This window comes from Spermophilus citellus (assembly GCF_964194105.1).
Source record: "Spermophilus citellus genome assembly, chromosome: 5".
Taxonomy (NCBI): domain Eukaryota; kingdom Metazoa; phylum Chordata; class Mammalia; order Rodentia; family Sciuridae; genus Spermophilus; species Spermophilus citellus.
Genome location: NC_138186.1, coordinates 68,100,249 through 68,124,288, shown reverse-complemented (window position 1 = coordinate 68,124,288; position 24,040 = coordinate 68,100,249). Strand labels below are relative to the sequence as shown.

The window sequence follows — 24,040 nt, the reverse complement described above, 5'->3', positions numbered from 1 at the left end:
TGGTTCCAAATGAAAAGAAAATTTCATCATCCCTTTACTCAGAAAAGTATCAAAAAACACAAAGAACTTTTTTTCCTGTGCATACCTGAGACTGTCACACTTGATTCTGTGACAGACTATGTCACAGATAATATAGGAGAGTTCCTGGGCTAGATCAAACAGGCCACATCATCTACCTTCTTCTCTAGTATTTGACTTTTTAGGGGTACTGGGGATTTAACCCAGGGCAATATACCACTTAGCCTCACCCCCAGCCCTTTTTTAATTTTTATTTTGAGGCAGGGTCTCACTAACTTGCTATGGGCAACACCATGTCTCCATCTGTCCCACACTTTAAAAGGGAGCACTCAGGAAATGTCAGGATGTTCTTCTTTCTTCTTCTTCCCTTCCCCCTTCCTGTCCCCTCCCCCTCCTCTCTCCCCTCCTCACCCCCCTTTTCCCTCCTCTTCCTCCTCCTTCTCCTTTTTCATCTTCTTCCTCTCTCTCTCCAGTCTCCTTGGGCAGTGACCACCTTCATGGCTGCACACTTCTCCCATGAGGAGACATTTCAGTGTCTGTTTCTCTTCCTTTTTTCTCACCCATGTTCTAGGTTATCTCTGTGGGGTCTGGAGTAAATCTGAGTGAACTTGAACTCATCATCCAATTGGCAACATTGGCTTTGGCCCCCAACCTACACTATGGTTTAATCTCCATGCTGCAGTATCCAGGGAGGGCATGCACTGTTTCTACAACTTACTTTGAAAAGTAAGTGTGAAAAAATACATTCGATTGAGGGAGAGAGTGGTGGAAAGATGGGCACATAAGGTAAAACCAACATAATTAATTATCAATTTTTCCATCTCTGTGGTGGGTATCTATAGGTCAAGCATTTCTTTCAAATTTTCTGGATGTGTGAAATTTGCACAATGAAATTTTGGGAAAATATGTAATATTTATTAAAAATTTTATAGTTTAAAGTGTTATGGAAATCATAAATAATAAAAGGGAAAACCCACATGGCATCATTTCCTAAGGATAAACCACTATTAAAATCTTTTGGCCAACATCCTTGCAAACTATACCTAGGAAATCATGACGAGCTATTTGGCACAAAAATAGAGTACCTTGGCAAATTTGCATTGTTCATTTATGTTATCATGAGGCTCTGACTGTCTAGAGAGCTTGTCATCATGTGATGTGCCCTAAATACTCAGCACAAGGGTCTGGAGAGTGAATCTAAGGATCCAGTTACCTTTACATATTTCATTCCTTTCAAAGGGCAGAGTAAGCAGTAAATTAGCATTTGCTGAATGAATGAAGGAATAATCTTATGCTTCGTAAAAATGGATGTAGAGGTTATTAGTCCTAATTTATTTGTTAGTTTCCTATATATCTTTTTAAATTTTTTTTAGTTGTTGATAGACTTTCATTTTATTTATTTATATGGAGTGCTTATAATTGAACCCAGTGCCTCACAAATGCCAGGCAAGTGTGCTACTGCTAAACCACAACCCCACCCACCTCCTATATATCTTATAATAATTTTTGGCTCATGACTTTTATTTAGCTTAAGTTCAGGAAGCTTTCATCTTAAAATGTTCTCCTTTACCACAGAGGAAATCTATCTTAAAATAGGTCCTATGTATGTAATTAAAGGACTTTAGTTCCTTACTTTTTGTGGCTATTCTCAAAGTCTGAGAGCCATGTCCCCACTTTTTGTAAATTATTTTTTCTTAGCATCTCTTCATCTATCTCATCCCCTCCCTCTCTCCTACCGGGACCATCCCTATTTAGATACTTCTCACCCATCCCTGAAACTCTACAATCCCTGATAGTCCGCTGCTTTCACATCTCTACACACATGCTTTAGAACAGTATTGCTTGCCACAGTCCGGCTTCAGCAAAATAACTCGGGGGTGACGAGCAACTTGTGTACATTGATACAGCAGGAGTGGGAGCCGTTTATTGTAGGACTGGAGGGGTATTTATACATTCCATTCATCTTATCTTAATTAACATAAAATAGATACAGCAGTCAACCAATAAGGAATCTCCACACTTAATGGCTCGAAGGCATTACTTCGCAAACCACTCCCTCTGGCAAAATGCCAGGCGCCATCCAGACTTGTTTACAGACTCTAACAATTGCTTTCATTCTTTCCCACTAGAATCAAAATGGTGTTTTGATAGATCTGCTTTAATGTCTAGTGTAGCTCTCACACACTCCATATTTCATGTTCTTATTATGACCAAGAAATTCAGTCAAATGCAGAACTCTAGATTGGGGTCTAGAAAACTGATGAAAAATTATATTGTAGCCCAGCTTTTTCTTCACAGGTTATTTTTATAATTTTCCTTGAGAGTCAAGATTCTGTATTCAAGAAGGCTGGTCAGAAGAGGTCAGTGTCCAAGAATGAGCAGGCATTATTTTTCTACTGTCCTCTTACTGACAGGTCTAAAATGGTTAACAGCTTTATTTACTTTTTCAAGAGAAAGGAAATAAGAAATTGTAGTTTTCTCTCTAATCAAAGCGAGAACTTGGCATCTTTTTGATCTATTAGGAGATGAATAATCATTCCACTCAAATCAGCCACACTTTCTGCATCTATGCCCCAATCTTGAAAGACAGAAACAAAAACAAAACCCTGAATGCTTAAAAGCTTCCTGTCTTGGGTTTCACAATTTAAAAAGGGGTTCACCTTTATTGCATGCTAATTTTTCTTTATTTATGCATTTAATCCTTAGAAATCCATTGAGATGATACATCACAAAATTTTTATTATATGCATAGCCAAATCCAGATGTAGAGAGCATGTGTGATCCTCAGCACTACAGCCTACAGCTGTGATAGACATTGTTTGAATCACTACTAGCAAACACTAATGTGATCCCTAGGGTTTGCTCTCTGTTGTGGTGTTCTGTGCACAGATTAAGTGTGATTCACATGGCTAAAGATCTGGCCCCTAAATAATCCCAAGTCCTTGGCACCACCATTTCATCTCTGTTGTGTCTCCATCCCTTTCTCATCCTGTTATATCTCCTATGCCCATTGGTAGACCCAGTATTACCAGTTCTCCCAATTATCCCCCACTTAGCCTGGAGGATCCACAACCAGTTCTACAGTGTTACCCAACACAGGCCATGTTAGCATTCCAAAGATTCTCCCTATGCTCATTCATTCTTTCTTTTTTCTTCCTCCTCCCTCCCTCCTTCCTTCCTTCCTTCCTTCCTTCCTTCCTTCCTTCTTTCCTTCCTCTCCTCCTCCTCCTCCTCCTCCTCCTCCTCCTCCTCTTTCTTCTTCTTCTTCTTCTTCTTCTTCTTCTTCTTCTTCTTCTTCTTCTTCTTCTTCTTCTTCTTCTTCTCTCTCTCTCTCTCTCTCTCTCTCTCTCTCTCTCTCTCTCTCTCTCTCAACCTGCCTCCTTTCTTTATCAGGGATTAAAACCAGGGACACATAACTACTAAGCCATATCCTCATTCCTTTTTATTTTTTATTTTGAGACAGGGTTTTGCCAAGTAGATTAGGGTCTTGCTAAGGACCTCACTAAGTTGCTGAGAGTGACTTTGGACTTTCGATCCTCTTGCCTCAGCCTCCCGAGCTGCTGGGAATTACAGTGAATAATACTTTATAAAGGTCCAAACAATATATATTATGGGTGACTTTTTCTTCCTTTGTTACAAACTGAATTTCCTATGATAGTTTTATTAAATAACATATTTACTGAGATATAATGAACAGACCATAATGTCACTTCTAAATATATACAAATTTGTGAATTTTAGTCTTTTGGGTCTCAAAAGAACTTCAAACATCCCACAAGACCTTTGGAAGGCTGAGAAAAATAAACTACCTTGTTTGTTGTTACATCACATAGAAAAATGGTTTTTAAAAATGGTATTTAACCATTTTTAAAATGACTCATTCTTTGAGTCATATTTGTATAACTGCACTATTAACATGTTTATTAGTATTGATTCATAGGTTCTCTCATTGGATAAAAGCCTTTCTTTATAGATGAGCTACAGCTATGGAAGTGCTTCTAAAATGATAATGAGTCCAAATTAGGAGATTACACAGTGATAAAAGTCCCAATTTCACTGGAAAAAAAAATCATACCAATGTCTATAGAATCTGACCAATTCTAGAGCATTTATGATATAAATGTTCAATTGGTAAAATGTATTGACTCTTACACTGCCATATCTCAAGAGCTCTTCCCACAATTGTGTCCAGTTTAAAGCCTATCTCCATGGGAGAAACCATCTTTCTCCATTTAAAACCATGAAAAAAACCCTATACATTTTGTCCTGTAACTCTGGACTCTTAATAAAAGGGGAATTCTCATATATTGTCAAGAGCTCATCAACATTGTCGATAAAAAGTGCATTTGGGCTAGCGATGTAACTCAGAGGTAGAGCATGTGCTTAGCATGCTCATGGCCTTGGGTTCAATCCTCAGTACGAATCCAGTAATAACTGCTCTTTAGTAAGAAAATTTTTTCATAGCATGTTCCAGGAAAACAAAGAATACCTTCCCCATAGTTTACAGTTTACTGAAACACCTCATCAAGGACTGACTGACTGCAACCAAATGAAAAAGGACCACATCAAGATGGCCTAAACCACAAGACATGCCTCTGGGGAGTTGACTATCCTCTGTTGCTCTGACCCAGGCCTACCTTTCCTGCTCACATTCTGAAATCCAAATCTTTTCTCCCCTGTTGGCCATGATTTCTGGGAATGAGCATTCCTAGTTCAGTGGGATTTCCTCTGCACAGCAAGAAACACTAACTATGGAGATAATTTCATCTGTATGGATTTTGCTGAAAATTTTTGGTAACAAAGAGAAAAAGATAACACAGAAACCTAGATGGCTTCAGAATGGTCAAAAAGAGAGAAGAAATCCTTCTCTAAGCCTTAGAGATTTTACTGTTGTATTAATGTTGTAGGGGACAGCAGATAAGGCAAGGCACCAAAGATAGCAGAAAACAGTTTTACTTGGCCACAGCCAGGTTCAGAGGGTACAGCTTTTGCTGTAATCAATTAATCCCCTGAACCCAAGTATAGGTAGTTTCAGAATTTTATATCCAGCATGTAAGGTGAGGGGCTCAGAAGTTCACAGCCTGCAGAAGTTCACATAAAAGCAGCTTTTTCTTTCATTACTCTAGGCCGATAACCCTTCAAGGGAAACTTCTTCTCCCCTTTCTTTCCCCCTCTGTCAGCTGTTACCATGAGACCAATTGGTAACTTCTCTTATCCAAGAAATGTAGGCATCTCTGTGAAGCTCCAGCTCAAGGTCAGAGGCCTTGTTAAAAAATCTTTTTTAAATCACATTTTGCAACGGATGGCACTAGAGCAGATTATGCTTAGTGAAGCTAGCCAATCCCTAAAAAACAAATACCAAATGTCTTCTTTGATATAATGAGAGCAACTATGAACAGAGCAGGGAGGAAGAGTAGGAAGAAAAGAGTAACATTAAACAGAGACATGAGATGGGAGGGAAAGGGAGAGAAAAGGGAAATTGCATGGAAATGAAGGGAGACCCTCATTGCTATACAAAATTACATATAAGAGATTGTGAGGGGAATGGGAAAATAAACAAGGAGAGAAATGAATTACAGTAGACGGGGTAGAGAGAGAAGATGGGAGGGGAAGGGAGGGGGGATAGTAGGGGATAGGAAAGGTAGCAGAATACAACAATTACTAATAGGGCATTATGTAAATAGTGGATGTGTAACTGACGTGATTCTGCAATCTGCATTTGGGGTAAAATTGGGGGTTCATAACCCACTTCAATCTAATGTATGAAATATGATATGTCAAGAGCTTTGTAATGTTGTGAACAACCAATAAAAAAAAAGAAAGGAGAAAGAAAAAAAATAAATCACATTTTGCACACACACACTTCTACAAACTACTATACTGGATAAATAAATGTTTGTAAGAAATTAGTAAAGGGCCATTTACTAATCTAACTTTATGCTAAAGTTGTTTTTTCTATAAAAGTCATCAACACACAACTGTGAATTATATTACTGTAATGCAACTTAGCCTGTGAAGATCAAAATTCATATTTATGATGATATAGAAAGGTAGTCTGAATACCAGAGGAACTAGACTTTATTTCACTCTTTGCTACTAATTAATCAGATGGCAAGTCTTATCTCTCTGGGGTTCACCATCTCATGGCAAAACAGGAGAATGACTAAAGTAAGTTTTCTTAACCTTGACAAGACTACCCATTTGGCCTGAGTGTGGGGGGCTGTCCTGCTTATGGAAGGATATTCAGAGGCATCCTGGCCTCACCCCACCTGATGCTGTAGCATTTCCTATGCCTCCACTGTGTAGACCTTGATGCCTAGAAACCTCTCCAGACATTGCCCACCATCCTCAGTGCAGGTGAAGCAGTATCACCCCAGCTGAGGGTCACTGGGAGACATGATTTGCCAGGCGATAACACTCAGAAGTCTACGTGCAAAGACCCCCCAATCACTGGAGCATGTAACTAGTTCTTAAAATCACAGGAACACTTAACTGGAATGCACGAGTCTTTAGAATTAGAATTTAAAAGCCAGCAATGATCTGCATGAATGTTAATATTGAGAAGAAGGAACATTTCTATAAAGGAGAGACTGAGTTTCAGGGAGAGTGTTTGAAAATCCAGGTGTCAGAGAAACCAGGGTCTACCAGAATCACAGGACATAGTGCAGCACCTCTGGGGGAAGATACTGAAATGATAAGGAAGAAAAGTGTGTTGCAAGGTGCTGCAGAGAGAGGGTTTGGAGAAGGATGAGCTGTGACCCTGGTTTACAGTGTAGGAAACAGACACCTGGGGTGTAAAATCCATTCAGTCTGGAGAAAGAGAGGCTACCCTGGTACTCTGCAGCTTGTTTGGGTAAAAGGGCAGGGTCCTCAGTTCTCTGAGGCTGGCAGGATTCTCCTCTTGTGCTGACTTACCTGGTGAGCAGAATCATGGTTCTGATACCAGAACTGGAAATCAGGATCCGGTCTTCATTCCCCCAGTGTTGATGATTAAACACCCTAGAAATGCTAAGGCAAGAGTAGAATGTAATTTTTGTTTAAGACACAGAAGAGAGAAGGGAGGCAAGGGGAGAGAGATTCCCTCCAGAGAGAAACTGGGGACCCAAAGCTGGTACCCTGGGAATAGAATGTCTTGCATTTTTATAAATGTCTGGTTTTTTTTAATCCTTTCCTCATTCTCCTCTTCCTATCATGCCTACATGACCAAAAGGCAGGAACAAAGCTGCCCAGGGGGGCAATTCCTTGTGTTAGAGAGTGTGATTCTTCCCCTACCTGGAGATGTTAGCAACTGCTTGATGGGGAAGTACTCTCTACCCATTTCCTTTTCTTTGCTAATCTGGCTACCTGGTCTCAGATCCTGGTTTGGAATTCCCAGAGACCCATAAAGTAAAGTCACTTCCAGAGTCATTCTGATCTGTCAGGTGTCTATAATGCTGTGTCCCTGACTAGATTTAAACCCTTTCCTGGCAGAGACCAAGTCAGACCTTGCTCCCTGTAGCCATCATCCTTGCTTGGTACACAGAAACTGCTCCAGAATTCTCTGGACAAAACAGAGATAGAGATAGATGGATAGTACATGATGGGTGGATGGTCAGTTGGTAAGAAGGATGGATGGAAAGAGAAAGGATTTATGGGCTACCCAGTGAGTCCAGGTGCACACAGATGAGTGCCCAGGAACTGAAGAAACAGCGAGCATCCATGTACTGAGTGCCTAATTACAAGTGTATGCACATTATTTCAATGCAATTTCTGAAAAGTCCTCCAAGCTAGCTGTAACTCTATGTATTTTCAGAAAAGAAAATTAACAGTTAGAAATTAAACAATCTACACTAAGTTACCTATGCTAAGAGGGAAGTAGTGATTTCTCTGTAAACCACCCATCTATATTTTAGGAAATGGACACCATCCCAGAGACATAACTCTTTAACCTACTACTACTAGAATTGTCATGGATTATATTTCTTTCAAAACAAGACCATTTATCTTAATGAGGCAAATATCCTTATTCTAGTCTTTAATTTACTCATTTTTACGGTTGTCAAGGGAAAGCAAGAGACTATTTTACCAATGTGGGTGGGGATTTCCACGGATTAAACTCAGAAGCACTCAACCACTGAGCCTCATCCTCAGCCCTATTTTGTATTTTATTTAGAGACAGGGTCTCACTGAGTTGCTTAGCACCTCACTGTTGCTGAGGCTGGCTTTGAACTGCCTCAGCCTCCCAAGCTACTGGAATTACTGGCATGAACTATTGCGCCTGGCACATTTTACCATTTTTTTCCTCTTCCCATGAAGTCCCTGAAAAGCTGTTCATGAATTCTATGTCTCCTTGCTCCCTCTGCTTCCTGTCTTCAGGTGGCTACGGGACTCTGGCTGGGAATATATGTAAAGGTCCTGAGATAAGCATAAAGGAAGGGGAGAGTTCCAAGCTGGAGTGGAGAAGCCCTGGTGGAACCAGAAGAGTTCAAACAGCCCATCACTCAAGTGTGTGAGCAAGAGAGTAGCCATCCCTCTTTACCTTCAATATGCTCCTCTGCATTAGGAATCCAGGAATTATCCTCAGGTGGTTGTGATAACAGAGGATAGAAGAGGCCTGAGATAAGATCCTATCAGAGAGAATATACTGTGTTCACAACTCTGTGTTTTCAGAGGGTTTCAAGCAAGACCCAAGACTTAGTGAAAGTATAGCTAAGTTTATTCAAAGAGAAAGAAAAGGGGAGAAGCAGCCTTAAGGGAGAGTGAGGGGACAGTAACAACATACTTCTTTGTGTCTCAGCTTTGGTGGGAGGCAGATTGTTAAAAGGCCCCACCCAGGTATTGTCTCTGTCCTCTGGATCGACAGACTACATTAGCTAACAACCTAAGGGCAACTCTTGGTTATCTTGGCCTGACTGAAAGGTCTTAATTAGGTCTAGTCTTACAAGATTTAAGGTCAGGGGGCTCCAGTCTTAACCATCCTGCTTTCCTCAGCCTGGAAATCTCTGCTGTATGTTGTTTGTGTTGGGTCTTGTTGAAAACATCTTAGCAGTTAAGCCCTTCTGAGCAAACATATCCTTGCCCTTTGTTTTTTGGCCCTTGAATTCATCTATCTTCCTCCATTTGTAGGATGAATAGTTTATAGAGCTGAGACCAGGCAAGGGTTCTAAAATAGCTGTCTTGTCAGACCTTGGAGCTCCACCAAGTCAGAGCTATGATGAACCATTTTGCTCTGCATTGGGTATTTTCCTAAAGTCCTGACCCACTGTTCATGTCTATCTCTTGCCTAACAGTCATGGAGCGGGCAGTCACAACTAGATATTGACTATGAGCGAGAAACTTGGGTGGGACCCCAGCAAAGCATCCAGTGGTTCCATTTTCTGTGCACCCAGCAAAGCTTCATGGGGACCTCTGTCCCAGTCTAGGCCTGGCCTTTGGAAGCCTCACATTCAGAAGCTGGAGAAAGTCACTTAGAAGAAAGAGCATCATGATAGAGCCTTATGTAAGGTAAAACTCATCACCCTGTGTAACAGGATCCAGACAACAGCTGAGGGAGCACAGTGTGAGGATGAGGATCATGTGGTCCTGTGAACTCAGCTCCTGAGCAGCTCAACACACATAATTGTACATGCGTATTACATAATTTGAACTTCGCTCTCCCTTTCCTTGTGCTGAACACGCCTTCTCCACTTTCCTCATACATACAATGGACTTCCTAACAGACTGAGAGTTAAATAGGTGTTTCTAAATGATTTTATACTTCATAAAGGTTAGTTTTTTGTCTGTGTGCCACATTTTAAAATGTGGAATTTAAAACATTTTGATGCCTAAAATCCAATCAACACATAATTTTCATAAGTACATCTAATGGTAAAGACAAGTATATTTTTTGCATTAAATTCAATGACAAAACTTTGCAAGAAGACAGAATTTTTTCCTTGAACTCCTTGAACTCCTCTCATTAGGACTCCTGTTTTCAGTGAGTATTGTGTGATTGTATTCACACTCATGATAGTAAAGTCACTTCAGTTCCTAGAACCACTGATTTTCATTCTCTGATTCTACGCTGTGCCCATGTTCTGTGTAGCCTGAGACATATCGAGGGCCATCGAAGGTCCTTCAATAATGCCATCAGTGTGTCTCGTACCACTTACAATGGCCATCTGAGCACACACATGCGCATACTCCTATGCACACTCCATACACATAACTGAAGTGAAACACTCTCCAAACATTAATTACCGTTTCCACACCCTGATATTTGCTGTTCTTTTCTACTTCATTTACAAAATTAATGAATTTCATGATGCACAGAAGGATTACAGTGCATCTTTTGAAAATCAGTAACAGAAAAATCAAGCCTAGACTTTGGTTTTGAACAGAGGTGAGTTTGAACTCCTGGTCCATCACTTCATTTGGACAAATTCCTCTAGAAACCACACTATCCCCAACTGTAAAATGATCATATTCCATGAAGTCCCCTGAGGATTTACTCCTTTTAGGTTAAACTGTAGATAAATTTATGGAATCCTAATGTATGGCTGGCACTAAATGGATGTTAACTCCACTCCATTTACAGTCAAGTGAATGCAGCACCATCCGTTTTGCTAGATCACACAACAAAATATAAGCCATAGAGTAGAGCACGGAGTTCCAAAAAAGCAAGGAATCAGCAACCTCTGCCTGTGGAAGGAACTGGGAGCTATGAGTGAATAAATCTTGAAGGCTAATTTCTACTTTTGATGCAATGCAGCCTAACAGCCAAAGGACTGAACAGTGACTTTGCTCCTCTTGGTCCTTGCTGTCCTCTGATTTCAGAGCCTTCAAAAGTTCTCAAGGCCTTCACCTGTGTGGTTCTAGACCCTCCTTGTTCTTGTTTCATGTTGTGATTTATCATGTCCCCTGGTGACTTTGGTGTGACTGGATATTACATTTCACTTCCATGATGTTCAGTTTCATTTACTGAAAAGTAAAGATAATACTAACTGATGCCTGAAGCTATTGTGAATATTAAAAATACAATATCCAAAGAGATTAGTATTGGGCTGATATAATTAGGAGGTTTTCAATAATTTTATTGGTACATTATAGTTATATCTAACAGTGGGATTAATTGTGCCATAATTGTACATGCATATTAACTAATTTGATCAATCTCATTCCCCAGTACCTTCCCTTTCTCTCTGCTACTCCTGACCTACTCTACTCTTCCATTATTGTTATTGTTATTTTAATTTGTATATTATAATTGAGTATTTATTTATATATGAAATTCATTATGGTATATTCATACCTAGACATAGCATAATTTGATAGATTTCATTTTTCATTCAGTCTTAGTTCTCCAGTTCTTCCTCCGCCCACTAACTTACATTCAGGCCTTATTGCTATCCACTGTGATCTTTGAGGCTGTCAAGAACAGTCACATTTTAACCAATGGGGAAATGAGACTGGTTTGGTGCCATCTGAGGTTGGCAGCTGGACCAGTAACCCATTGGACCTAGTAGTACATTCCAAGAACTTCTCCAACCCTGCCACAAAGAAGGCAGGTCCTTCTTCAGTATAGCTGGTGCTGTTCTGCTATAATGAAAAGTATATTAAAGTACATTTCTGATATTATGATTTCATTCATTCGTGTTTACAGAAACCAAGACACAGCAATTGTGATGGCCACGCCTGTGCTTTACTACTTCAATTCATGGGGCAGGATGGAGTCTATCCGGTGGCTTTTGGCTGCAGCTGGAGTAAAGGTAGGTTCTGAATTAGGCCATATTAAATTGTACCTAATTTTTTTTTTATCAGATGATTTTCTTGCCTAAGCTACGTATGTTTCTTACTGAATGAACTATCAAGAATAGTGCCTTAAATAAAAATTGCCAATTATTAAGAGATTCGCAGGCTTGATCTAATAAATAGTTAATATATCTTCTCATCAAAGAGCATAAACATTAAAAATAATTTAAGAAACATCACAATTTGTGGAACTTTTTTGACTTGTTTTTTTTAATGGTAAAACACAATTTATGGAATTTATTCAAAATTAGAACCATAAATATTCATTATTTGATGATGCTAAATTATTATTTATTATTAATTTTTAAAAATGGTATATATGACAGTGGAATGTATTACAATTCTTATTACACATACAGAGCACAATATTTCATGTCTCTGGTTGTATATAAAGCATATTCACACCAATTCTTGTCTTCATACATGTACTTTGGATAATGATGACCATAACATTCCACCATCATTTCTAACCCCATGCCCTCTCCCTTCCCCTCCCACCCCTCTGCCCTATCTAGAATTTGTCTATTCCTCCCATGCTCTCCCTCCCTATCCCCCTATGAATCAGCCTCCTTATATCAGAGAAAACATTTGGCATTTGTTTTTTGGGGATTGGCTAACTTCACTTAGCATTATTTTCTCTAATTCCATCCATTTACCTGCAAATACCATGATTTTATTCTCTTTTATTGCTGAGTAATATTCCATTATGTATATATCCATTCATCTATTGATAAACCATAAATTGGTTCCACAATTTAGCTATTGTGAATTGTGCTGCTATAAACATTAATGTAGCTGTGTCCCTGTAGTATGCTGTTTTTAAGTCCTTTGGGTATAGACCAAGGAGTGGGATAACTGGGTCAAGTGATGGTTTTATTCCCAATTTTCCAAGGAGTCTCCATACTACTTTCCATATTGGCTGAACCAATTTGCAGTCCCACCAGCAGTGTATGAGTGTACCTATTTCCCTGCATCCTCTCCAACACTTATTGTTTTTTGTATTCAGAATAACTGCCATTCCACCTGGAGTGAGATGAAATCTTAGAGTAGTTTTGATTTGCATTTCTCTACTTGCTACTGATGATGAACATTTTTTCCATATATGTATTGACCGATTGTATATCGTCTTCTGAGAAGTGTTCGTTCAGTTCCTTGGCCCATTTATTGATTGGGTTATTTGTGGTTTTGGGTGTTTAGCTTTTTGAGTTCTTTTAAACCCCAGAGATTAGTGCTCTATCTGATGTGTGAAGGGTAAAAATTTGCTCCCAGGATGTAGGCTCTCTATTCACCTCACAGATTGTTTATTTTCTGAGAAGAAATTTTTTAGTTTGATTCCATCCTATTTATTGATTCTTGAAAACACAAACATATTGTACAGCTATAAATATTTTCTTTGTATCTTTATAATTTTTTTTCTTTTAAACTTTAATATTTTTATGTTAACTTAAATTTTTGTGTTAAAAACTAAGACAGGTGCACACATTACAAAGGTTCAGGATCATCAATATCATGGTCTTCTACTTCCATATCTTGTCCTACTGAAGGTTTCAGGACAGTAACATGCATGGCTCTGTCACCTCCTATGATCAAAGTGACTAGCCACTAAGGACCTGTCTGATGTTCATCCTGAGGAGGTATCACTGTGCAGAAATATACCCATGGTGCTTTGCCTGGTTGACTTCTTTTTTCCATCATACAGATTTATTTGAAAGAGTACATCATGAAAATCATTCTCTATTAATGAAAACTTTCCCACATTGGGAGTTCTTTTCAAATTTCAAAGGAGTTTCTTGAGGCCTCAAAACTTCCCTGTGAATTTTTTTCTTCCATAGTTTCTATTATCTTGCCCTTCTTCAGCTGTGCATTCACTAAGTGACAGAAAATTTTCAGTTCTTTTATCATTGTATTGCACTACCTTTGTATAAGCAGTCCATGTTTGAACAAAACATTGTTATGTGGTACTTGACTGTACTTGGTAGTTTGGATTTTTTTCAAATTATTTCATAGAAGGAGAGCAGGTAGGTGAATAGATGAAAAGCTGTTGGCTTGAACTGATCATTGTTGAAGTATATAAGGAGCAATGTTACATTCTTTTTATTTTGTACATATCAGAAATTTTCATAATAATAGAATTTAAATGCACAATCTCAGAAAAAGGAATGCATTTAAAGTGAAAATACATATCACACATGAAGGATGGGGCAGGAGACAGTAACAAACTGCCAGTTAACCATAGGACACATTCATTCAGCAATAATTTTGTGGAGCACTTAAAGAACCAGGTCCTGTGTGAGGTCCTGGGGACATAAAATGAATGCAACAGACAAGGCCTGCCCTTGGGCAACCTATGTATCTACAAGGGACAAGATCAAGCATCTTGCAGGATTAAAAGACCATTTTTTGCTAGTATTTAAGCAAGATCCAGTAGGTTTCTCTGTGACTCAGCTGAGTGCTGTCCTCTAGAGGCAATACTGAGAAGATGGTATTTAGTCCAGAGTAGAGGAAGAGGTAATGAACAAGGGTTTTCCTGGGGAGGAAGTCCTGGACAAACTCAGGAAATCTTGTATTCAGGTGGCAGCAGAAAACAAGGGTTTCAGAGTGCAGTCATGTCCCTTCAGAGGAACTTCAACTTCACAGCAATGGGTTTACCAAAGTCTCGGGATGATATTTTCTCCATTCTTCTAAGAACACATGGACTTTAACCTTATCCTTTCTCAATTTCTTGGAGAAACAAGGACACAAGAAATAAAAACTGCTTATCATCCTAGTTGTTTCTTCCTGTAAAGGAGCCCTCTGGTTTCACCATCTTCCAGGTGCTACCTTTTAGTCTCAGAGATGCTTTCCAATCCTCTGGGGAGGAGGAGCTCAGGATAGGAGAGGAGAAAGGGGTGATGCCAACAGCTTCCTCTTCTCTATCCCAGCTGACTGAAGAGGGTAGTAGTGGGCAAGGGCTGGCTGGAGACCCTTACTCAGGACTCTTGGGCTATCTGTGCCCAGAAGTTGATCATTACCGCCCCATCCATCCCTCTCAGCCTCATAGTCAACATCATACTTGCCCACCCCACTCACCTTGGCCATCTGCCATGACTACCCATCACCTCTATGTTTTCTATGAACTGGATGCTTGGTAAACTGCTATCCCACACCTCCTCATTGTCTCTGTGATATGATCCTATATGATCATAGAGATCCACAAGAGAATATTCCAAAAAGCATTCTAGAAAACCCCAATATTTGGACTTTTCACTATCAAGAATTCCATTAAATTACATTAGCCACTGCAAACACCAGTGCTCTTTATTATTTGGTTTATGTGGATCAGACTTGTATCATGTGTTTTGAAAACACTGAAATATTCTGTTTAAGACAATGATCAAACATAATTTTACAGATGAGCCACATGAGACTTAGAAATGTGAAGCGATTATCCCTAGGTCACACAGCTAATATGAGACAGAGACACAGCTGGAACTAAGTCATGTTAACATCAAAATACAGTCTTCCATGGACTTTAGGTTGAAAGATTCTGCCTAGTAAGCTAATTTCACTGTATTTAAAAAACTGATTGTCATATTTGTATTACACACAGGCCACCACTTGGAGCTTCTGATCAACTAGAAACATCCCTTCTTAATGGCTGCCAATCTAATCTGAGTGACTTAACATAAGGCTTAAAGTACATGGTCATCTGTATTAGTATAACTAAAAGTTTTTTTAAAGGAGGATATGGTGAAATAGCCAGCTGTCTTTCAAAATGCAAATGATGACTTATATTTATTAAGAACTTAGTAGATACCTGGTACATTTTTTAGTCATTTGCAAGCCTTAGTGATTTACTCCATAAATCAACCAAAACATAGGCATCATAAATAAACCCAGTTTATTGAAAATAAATAAATAAAACCATTTTACGGATTAGAGTACTGAAGCATAAGGAAATTCAGTAAATTGTCCAAGGTCAAGATGAGAGGACATTAAAGAAGTGACACTCAACCCACACAATCATATCAAAAACTAAAATTTTTAGAGAAAAAAAATATGAGTTTGGGGACTCCAATTGTTTCCTAAAATTGGGAACTCTAACATGCCCCACATTTTCCAGAAGAGGCAATTCTAGCTTTAAGAGTAAAAGTTGTATAAAAACTAGAACCCATGGGGCTAGGGATATAGCTTAATTGGTAGTGTGCTTGCCTCATATGTACAAGGTCCTAGGTTGAATCCCCATCATCATAAATAAATAAAAACTAGAACTCGTTTCACCAATGGCAGGAATCCTGAGACTGTGGTGATATTAGTTACAGTGGAGACTTGATTGTGGCAGAATGTTAAATGATTGTGGGTCTATGGCATATCTCAAGAGCTACAGATGCACCTAACCCCGTTCTGATCTTAGAGACAGGTTTCCTGAGATATTGCAACTCCACAACAAGAAAAGATTCTCAGTTGTCCTTCTTCCAATGAGATTCCTCCCAAATCATGACCTATGCGTGGACATAGAATGGAGGCGAATTGAGCTACAAGAACAACTATTTTTGTGACTGATTCCATTTCTCTTTTTCTTTTTTTCTTTTCTGTGCATTTTTGATGGATCTAATACAAATTACAAATGTCTTCATCAGCTACAAAGCTAAAAAATCTTTCCCCCTTCATATTATGTACAGAAAGAAGCCATCCAAGTTGAAAAGCATCCATTGCTATGGAATGCACTAATAAAGATTCATTTACTGGTTTTGCTTTCCAGTTTGAAGAGAACTTGGTGAAAACTCAGGAAGACATGAAAAAGTTAATAAAAAGTAAGAACAAATATCTAAATGCCTCTTAAGAGGGTTCCTAATAGAAGATTTAAACACTATGCAATCACTATGTGTTTCTAAGGACGGTAGTGTTGGTAGCGGAGAGGCAGAGAGTGGTAAAAATATAAGATCTGGCAAATCTCAGTGTTAAAAAGGGTGAGACCCATTATGTGAATACTTGCTAAGGAACCATTCCAAGGTCCTGTAAATCCCTCTCCTTTCTTTTTTTATGCTTTCTTCTCTATGACTGAGCTTCAAGCAGCTCAGGATCCCACACCTCCCTTCCCATCCAAGCATGCACAGGGGCATTCATTAGATGACAGGAGCAGAAATGGCTCCAGCAATCAACTTCAGATCTTTTCTTTAAGGGGTTTGACAAGGTGACTACCCAAGTGCACTGCAAAACTGATAATGTGACTGTGCAGAATATGGAAGTCCAGGTGAAGGAGTGAGGAGGCAAAGAGCTCTTCCCTTCTGCCAGCTGTGGGGTGAGGAACACAAGGTCCAGCCTGCACACACTGTCCAATGCTGTCTTTGGAAAAGCACACACAGGGGCCCACATAGAAATCTCTCTGAACTGTCCTTGATGTCATGAACACCATGAGACTGTGCAAAATTCCTATGTTGAATGGAAATGGCTCCTGCCCTATCACTGGTTCCCCATTTTCTTCCTAAAATATCCATGAAGATGAACTAAACACACAAATATTCAAATGTGTCTAGATGGATGGGAAATTAAAACATCAATGGAATAATACGCTAAAAGTAAGAAGATGGAAAAGAATAAAAAAGAAAAAAAAAGCTAAAAATAAAATAGTATCTTACTTGAAAATTTACCAAGCAATAATTTTTCCCTTTTGCATCTTCATTTTCATAACTGTTATACATTGTGAGCACGTCTGACCCATAGACATCTCATTCTGTTTGTTTTCTCCTTCCACAAGATGGAAGTTTGATGTTCCAGCAGGTGCCCATGGTGGAGATCGATGGGATGAAGCTGGTGCAGACCAGAGCCATTCTCAACTACATTGCTGCCAAACACAACCTCTATGGGAAGGACATAAAGGAGAGAGCCCTGTACGGTATATTTTCTATTTTTGCAGATAACAAGGGAAGAATTTAGGTCTTTCCTTGAGTGAGAAAAACCAAGGCAGGGAGATCTTGAATAGCACCAGGCTGACCCTGGGCATAAACACTGAGGTCAGTGTGGGAGAGTGCTATGGAGATGCAGGAAGAGTAAGCATGGAGTGGATTCAGGGCAGTGTCATATAGAGAGGATGTGGTTCATGGAAGCTTGCAAATCCTGAGAACTATGAATTCAGGAAATCCTGATTCCGTTTGCTTAGCTTAGAGGTTAAACTATGCAATAGCTTGGGACAGGGGAAGAGTTTGAGTATCTAGACTTGAAGGCCTGAGAAGGAAGAATCTGAAGCACCTGATTTTCCATTTCCAGAAAGTACAAGACTGACAGCCAGGAACCTAAGCTATCCTCTTCTTCTACAGATGGGTCAGCTTGATGAGGGTTGGTGGAGTCTGGTGTCAAGACATGAGGGTGACCTAAAGCTTTTCATGTAGATTTGAAGAAATCCACTGATACAGCACTGGGGTTTAGGTCTCCTCCATCCTGGGCTGGAACTGCTTTACTGAAAATAAAATCTTGTATAAATCTGTGGAAAGTTTCTCAAAAAGTAAGAGTTACCAATACCCCTGCAATTCCAGTACTAGGGATATACCCAAGAGTAATAAAAAAACTGAGTAGTATTTCTATACATATGTTCATAGGTACATTGTTCAAAATATCAAAAAAGTGGAAATAAACTAAAGGTGCAACAGATGAATAGATGAAGGAAGATTCTTCAGTTATACCATGTAATAGTATTTGCTGTGCAAAGAGATAAAGTATCATGCATATGGCAAAATGGATGAACACTGACAACATTATGTCACATAAAAGAAATCAGACCCAAGAGGCCACATATTATATGGTTTCTTTAGTATGAATGTGTAGAACACTCAAATCCACAGGGACAGAAAGTAGATTAGTAGTTTCTAGAGCTGGTGGAAGAGGTGGTATACATTTTTTTTGTAATCCATCCAACACGGTAAAAATGTTCTGGAACTGGAGAGTGTTGATATTTGCAGAATTCTGTGAATGTACTAAAAAAAATCACTGAATAGTAGACTTTAATTGGGTGACAATTATGACATGAATATTTATTAACAAAGCAGCTATTTAAAAAAGAATTTTTGGAAAGCCTATTTGAAGCAAAAGAAATAAAACTCTCTTATATTATGCACTTTTTGTAACCACATAAAGAATTACACCAAGTCAGGGAATGTCTTGGGTGGGATCCCAAGAAATGCAAACATGATTAGCATTGGGCAACAGTACATGGAAAGAGTTAGGGAACATGATTTACGGGAAATAATTGAAAGAACTCCTGACATTGCACATGAAAATGAGCCCGGGCTGTATAAGATGAGAGAAGGGGAGGGACTTGTCTGAAAGGCTGGGTCGGGGACTGTCTTGAGCTGACCTAGGAGACAGGGTTTTAGCTACTGGAATCACACTAAGTTTGCAGAACACACCACAACAGAGGAAGAATCCCTGTTTGTACCACCAGTAGTTAGAGACAGTAAGTTCTCTCAAGACTGTCCCTGAGAACTCAATGGTGCTATTTGATTATTTGATCATGTGTATAACAGATATTTTAGAAATACAACTGCCCTTAGGTTGCTCGAAGAAGCAAACATTAATCTATAAGTAACTGGCTTATGGAAGGTGTCCACTGGAGGTGAATTCCTTTGTTACCACATGATGCTGTATTCTCTAAGGCTTTTAAAGTATAAAATATGGGGCAAGAGGCATTTGACAGAGTGCTTTATTGTGTTTTGTTTTCAGAATTGATACTTATTCAGAAGGTGTGGCAGATTTGAATGAAATAATTCTTCATTACCCATTCCTTCCACCTGGGGACAAAGATGGAAGCCTTACTCAGATCAAAGAGAAATCTAGAAATTGTTATTTTCCTGCCTTTGAGAAGGTAAGTGGAAGCTGTTTTCTCTCTGAGGCCACTAAGAGTTTAGAGGGTGTCTTAATCCTAACAGGTGTCTTAGCACTTAGAACTGCTATGTGAACAGCACCATATAGATGGTGAGTATTGGTTTATGCAACAGACCTTTCCTGGGCATGAAGTTCCATCTCCTTGGGAGGCTGAAGCTGGAGCATCCTGAGTTAGAGTTCAATTTGACCAACATAATGAGAACTTATCTCAAAACAAACAAACAACAACAAAACCCCCCAAAAGGAAAAAGAAAAATGTTTAGTTCTCATAGTTCTAGAGGCTGAGAAGTACTAGATCAAAGCCCTGAAGGATTGGTATCTGGCAAGCTCTGCTTCTTTGTTCATGAATGGCTGACTTCTGGCTGTGTCCTCACATGACAGCTGGGTCAAGGGAGCTCTCAAGATCCCATTATAAAAAAACTAGCGCCATTCTTGAGAGCTCTTTCTATAGGATATAATTACATTCCAAAGTCACCAGCTGCTAAAAGTATCATATTGAGTTGGGATCACAACGTATGAATTTGGGGGACCACCGATATTCATTCCATAACAGATGCAGGAGAAAAACAGAGTCTGGGATTCCTTAGGCATTGGCCTTCACTTCCAGAAGGACTTCTTCCATGCTGATTTAGTACCCTTCCATTCAAGGAATTGTGCACACACAGACTATGAACAGCCATTGTACTAGTCTTAACAAAGTTAAATTTTTCAAAAAGTTTTGTTTTACTGCAATCCAATCTAGAAATTTTTATGTGACAGAATTTCATGGTCATAATCAGCACTTGGGCTATGGGAAGATCTGAGCACATTGGGAGTTGGACTAGATCATGCAAAGCAGCACAGTCTTCTGATTCAAGAGCAACATGATAAAAGCAACACATCAGGAAATCTCTGTTGCTGTGTGTAAGGAGACATGAGACCAGCTGCCCATCAGGAGGGGACTGTAGTGTTTCAGGGATGGATAAGAAGTATCCACACAGGGATGGTGACAGAGGAGTGGAGAGGAAGAGAAGATGAAGGGAAGATGTAAGAGAAAGTGTTCTATAGAATTGAGGGACATGGCATTCAGATTTTTGAGGAAAGTTGCACAAAAGGTAGGAAATCGGGTTCCCTCATTATATACCTATCTTACTAAGAATTCTTTTTGAACGTAAAGGGATACTATTTCAAAATAAAAATTACTTGAAATCATGTGACAAAAATTATAAAACAAAATTGACCATAACTGATACAGTAAACTTATAAACAAAACTAACTACTTAATTCCCACTTGCAGAGTATTATACCATTCTGTCATTCCTTCATTCAGCAAATGTTAAATCAATTATTGCATGTAGATCTCAGGCAAGGAGGTAAGAATTTAGGTATGTTTAAATCCTCAAATTCACCTTCCTGGCCCTGTAGAGCTGATGGTTTAGGGCACATCACCTGATGATAAGTTTTCCATTGATTATAGCTAAGTCATCCATACCATGAAACTTAAGACTCCCTTGAACATAAATTAATTGTGCAAATTACATTATGAATTTGATATTCTGTTTTATTGTTATACCAAGCAATGATTTGTACTTCTTTGTGTACACATAATCTGATAGCATGTTTGACAAAACATTATCTTTCATTAGTAGTGCCATGTGTTATTTTCTCTTCTCTTAATTTATCATGATCTCAATATTACTAGGATATTTTAACAAATATCATATATTACCCAGAAAATTTTTGTGAAACTTTTAGATATCCAGAAACGTTGAAAGAAAGTTCAAGAAGACAAAGATTCATTAAACTCCACAGAGACAGCAAAATTTACACTCTAGATATTACTTTTTCATATGTATTCATTTCTCTATATCTTTCTTCACAAATAAAACACTATTTTTCATGCATTTCAAAACAAGTTCTGGACATCAGTTCAGTTCTTCCTTACATAATTCCACATACAGATTATGCCATAGTGTAAGGGTTAGATCCAATGTCAAAAGACAGATGACAAACTGAAATGTAATTAGATTCCAGAGATATCACCAGGACATTAGGAAAGTAGACAAGAGGAGAAATGGAAACGCTGAGATGATGTGCTCATACATGAAAGGTGTTGTCATATAGATAGAACAGTTGCCCATGGAATATTACATATAGAACAAAGGGGAAAGGAACATCCTCAAATTTCAGGGCTGCACCCAGGTAGGGTGTGGGGCAGAGAGAAACATGGTGCAGCCCTTGGTGTGTGAGGAAGACGAAGGTCAGGGTGGGAGGTGTGAGCCATCCAGGGATGTGGGGATGAGAATGAAGGTCCCCTGGGCTTTAACAGAGGAGTGAGCAGAGTCCCACTTTTCACTCTCCCTCATGAGTCAGGGCCTCGAGAAAGATCTTCTGGGCAGCTCCACACCTTCCCAGGAGGCAGCATATGGAGAAAGTTGGACTGAGAGGCTCAGGGGCAAGCTGGAGCCGAAGTCTGCCTATGTGTGTTCATGACCTGACTCCTCCCATTCTGCAGGTGTTAAAGAGCCACGGAGAAGACAACCTGGTTGGCAACAGGCTGAGCAAGGCTGACGTTCTCCTCACTGAACTGCTCTACCGCACAGAAGAGCTGGACTCCACTGTTCTGGCCAACTTCCCTCTACTGAAGGTACTCTCTCTCAATTCCTCACAGAGGCCCACACCTCCCATCAGGAATCTAACATTTGGACACTAGGGCTGATGGTGTTCTGACTTCTAGTCATCCCAGGCTTCTTTCTTTCTATCTATCTATCTATCTATCTATCTATCTATCTATCTATCTATCTCTGTCTCTATCTCTATCTCTCTCTCCATCTCTCTCACCTGACCCCTAGAAAAGATTTTTTTTAAGCCCTGGTTCTGAATAATGGAAAGCATCTTGTTAGCAAGGAAATGTGAGGTGGATGCTAAATTTTGCCTTCTATAATGAGAAAAAACAAGGGTCTAGCTTTCTCTTTACAGCCCCCTATTCCACATGGGTTCTGATCATGATTTCTCTGGAATCCCTGTTATCCCACATATGCCCTTACCTTTGCACACTGAGTCTATCCAAGCAAGTCTCCTTCCATCTTTTCTTCCCTCAGTTCGAGTACTTACCCTCAGACGTCATATTTCTCTCTGCAAACCTACCTCTCCTATCCCCATCCTCAACAACTCCCATCTTTATCTCTCAGTGTGATAATTTGTAGTGGCTGCCACCTTGCTGATCTATTTCTATCATCATTTCTAACTCAGTTTTCCTATATTGTCATCTCACCCGTTTGAGTGCTTCTCTGTATCTACATGTGGCAAGCACAGTGTTTTTCCTTATATCATACAACAGGAATGAATTTATAGGATTAAAGTGTAAGGCAGAAAAGAAGATAGCTAGAACTATATACAGTTTTAAAGGGAAACAGGGAATTGTCATTGGAGCTTTATTTTCTAGCTCTTATCTTTTTTTCTCATTGGTTGTCTATTTCCCAGACAGCATGCTGTGCTGATGGGGGGATTCAGTTGGTCTTTATCAAGGAGGGGTGCAGACTTCCTGGTTGTGTTAATGGGTGTTTGTTTGGACTCCACTCTGAGATTTTGTACTTGTACATTGCAGGCCCTAAGAACCAGAGTCAGCAACCTGCCCACAGTGAAGAAGTTTCTGCAGCCTGGCAGCCAGAGGAAGCCCTTTGAAGATGAGAAATTTGTTGAAGAATTAAAGAAGAGTTTTGGTTAAATAAGGCTGGACATTCAAAATCAATATTCTATATTTTTGTAACAATGAAATGCTTTGCCTAAATGTTGATACTGATTATTGTGAATCTAAAAAGGTTTTCCAAAGTTAATGTACTAATTCAGTTAGAAATGAGCTATGCAGAATTCTTTGCAATCTAATCTGTTTGTTCTTGATGAAGTCTGAAATCCTGATCACCTCCTAGGATATCTCCTTGAATTTAAATAAAAAAGAGAATATAACCAAAAATTGTCATATAACATCTGTCATATACTATGTCAAAGAAAATTATGTAGAAACTTTCAAACCATATTTTGATCTTTGCAAAAATGTTCTTTCCCTTTTGTGTTTTGTTTCCTTTCTCACCCAAATAAACAAATTTTGTAAAGAATCATTTTCCTTCATGTTAGCAATCTTTTTGTTCAATTATACATCCTGCATATTTATATCTAATATGGAACATTCTGTACTCTGGGAGCTAGTAAATAATGATGAATAAGCCAAATACAGTTTCTGCCCTCATAGAGGTTACTCTAGTGAGAGAGACAAATAAAAAAAGAGAATTCTAATCTGAAATCATACATACCGTATGTATCACATTCCTAAGGCTGCTACAAGAAATCCCTACAAACTTGGTGATTTAAAATAATGGAAATTCATTCCCTGGCAGTTCTGGAGCTAAGTCTGAAGTCG

General features: G+C 39.1%; 1 protein-coding gene across 2 annotated transcripts in view; it reads left to right on the top strand.

Annotated features, from left to right (window-relative positions):
- Positions 1 to 23,739, top strand: part of LOC308648865 (glutathione S-transferase alpha-3-like) — an 89,301-nt gene extending 65,562 nt beyond the window's left edge. The window contains exons 2-7 of one of the 2 annotated variants that reach the window (XM_081293948.1): positions 11,639 to 11,744; positions 16,529 to 16,580; positions 17,525 to 17,657; positions 19,483 to 19,624; positions 22,139 to 22,270; positions 23,231 to 23,739. In XM_081293948.1, coding sequence (XP_081150074.1) covers positions 11,661 to 11,744; positions 16,529 to 16,580; positions 17,525 to 17,657; positions 19,483 to 19,624; positions 22,139 to 22,270; positions 23,231 to 23,350 — 663 coding nt within the window. In that variant the 5' untranslated portion in view covers positions 11,639 to 11,660 and the 3' untranslated portion in view covers positions 23,351 to 23,739. The remainder of the gene's footprint in view (positions 1 to 11,638; positions 11,745 to 16,528; positions 16,581 to 17,524; positions 17,658 to 19,482; positions 19,625 to 22,138; positions 22,271 to 23,230) is intronic. The other variant, XM_081293949.1, reaches the window with a different exon arrangement.
- Positions 23,740 to 24,040: the final 301 nt, after the last annotated feature.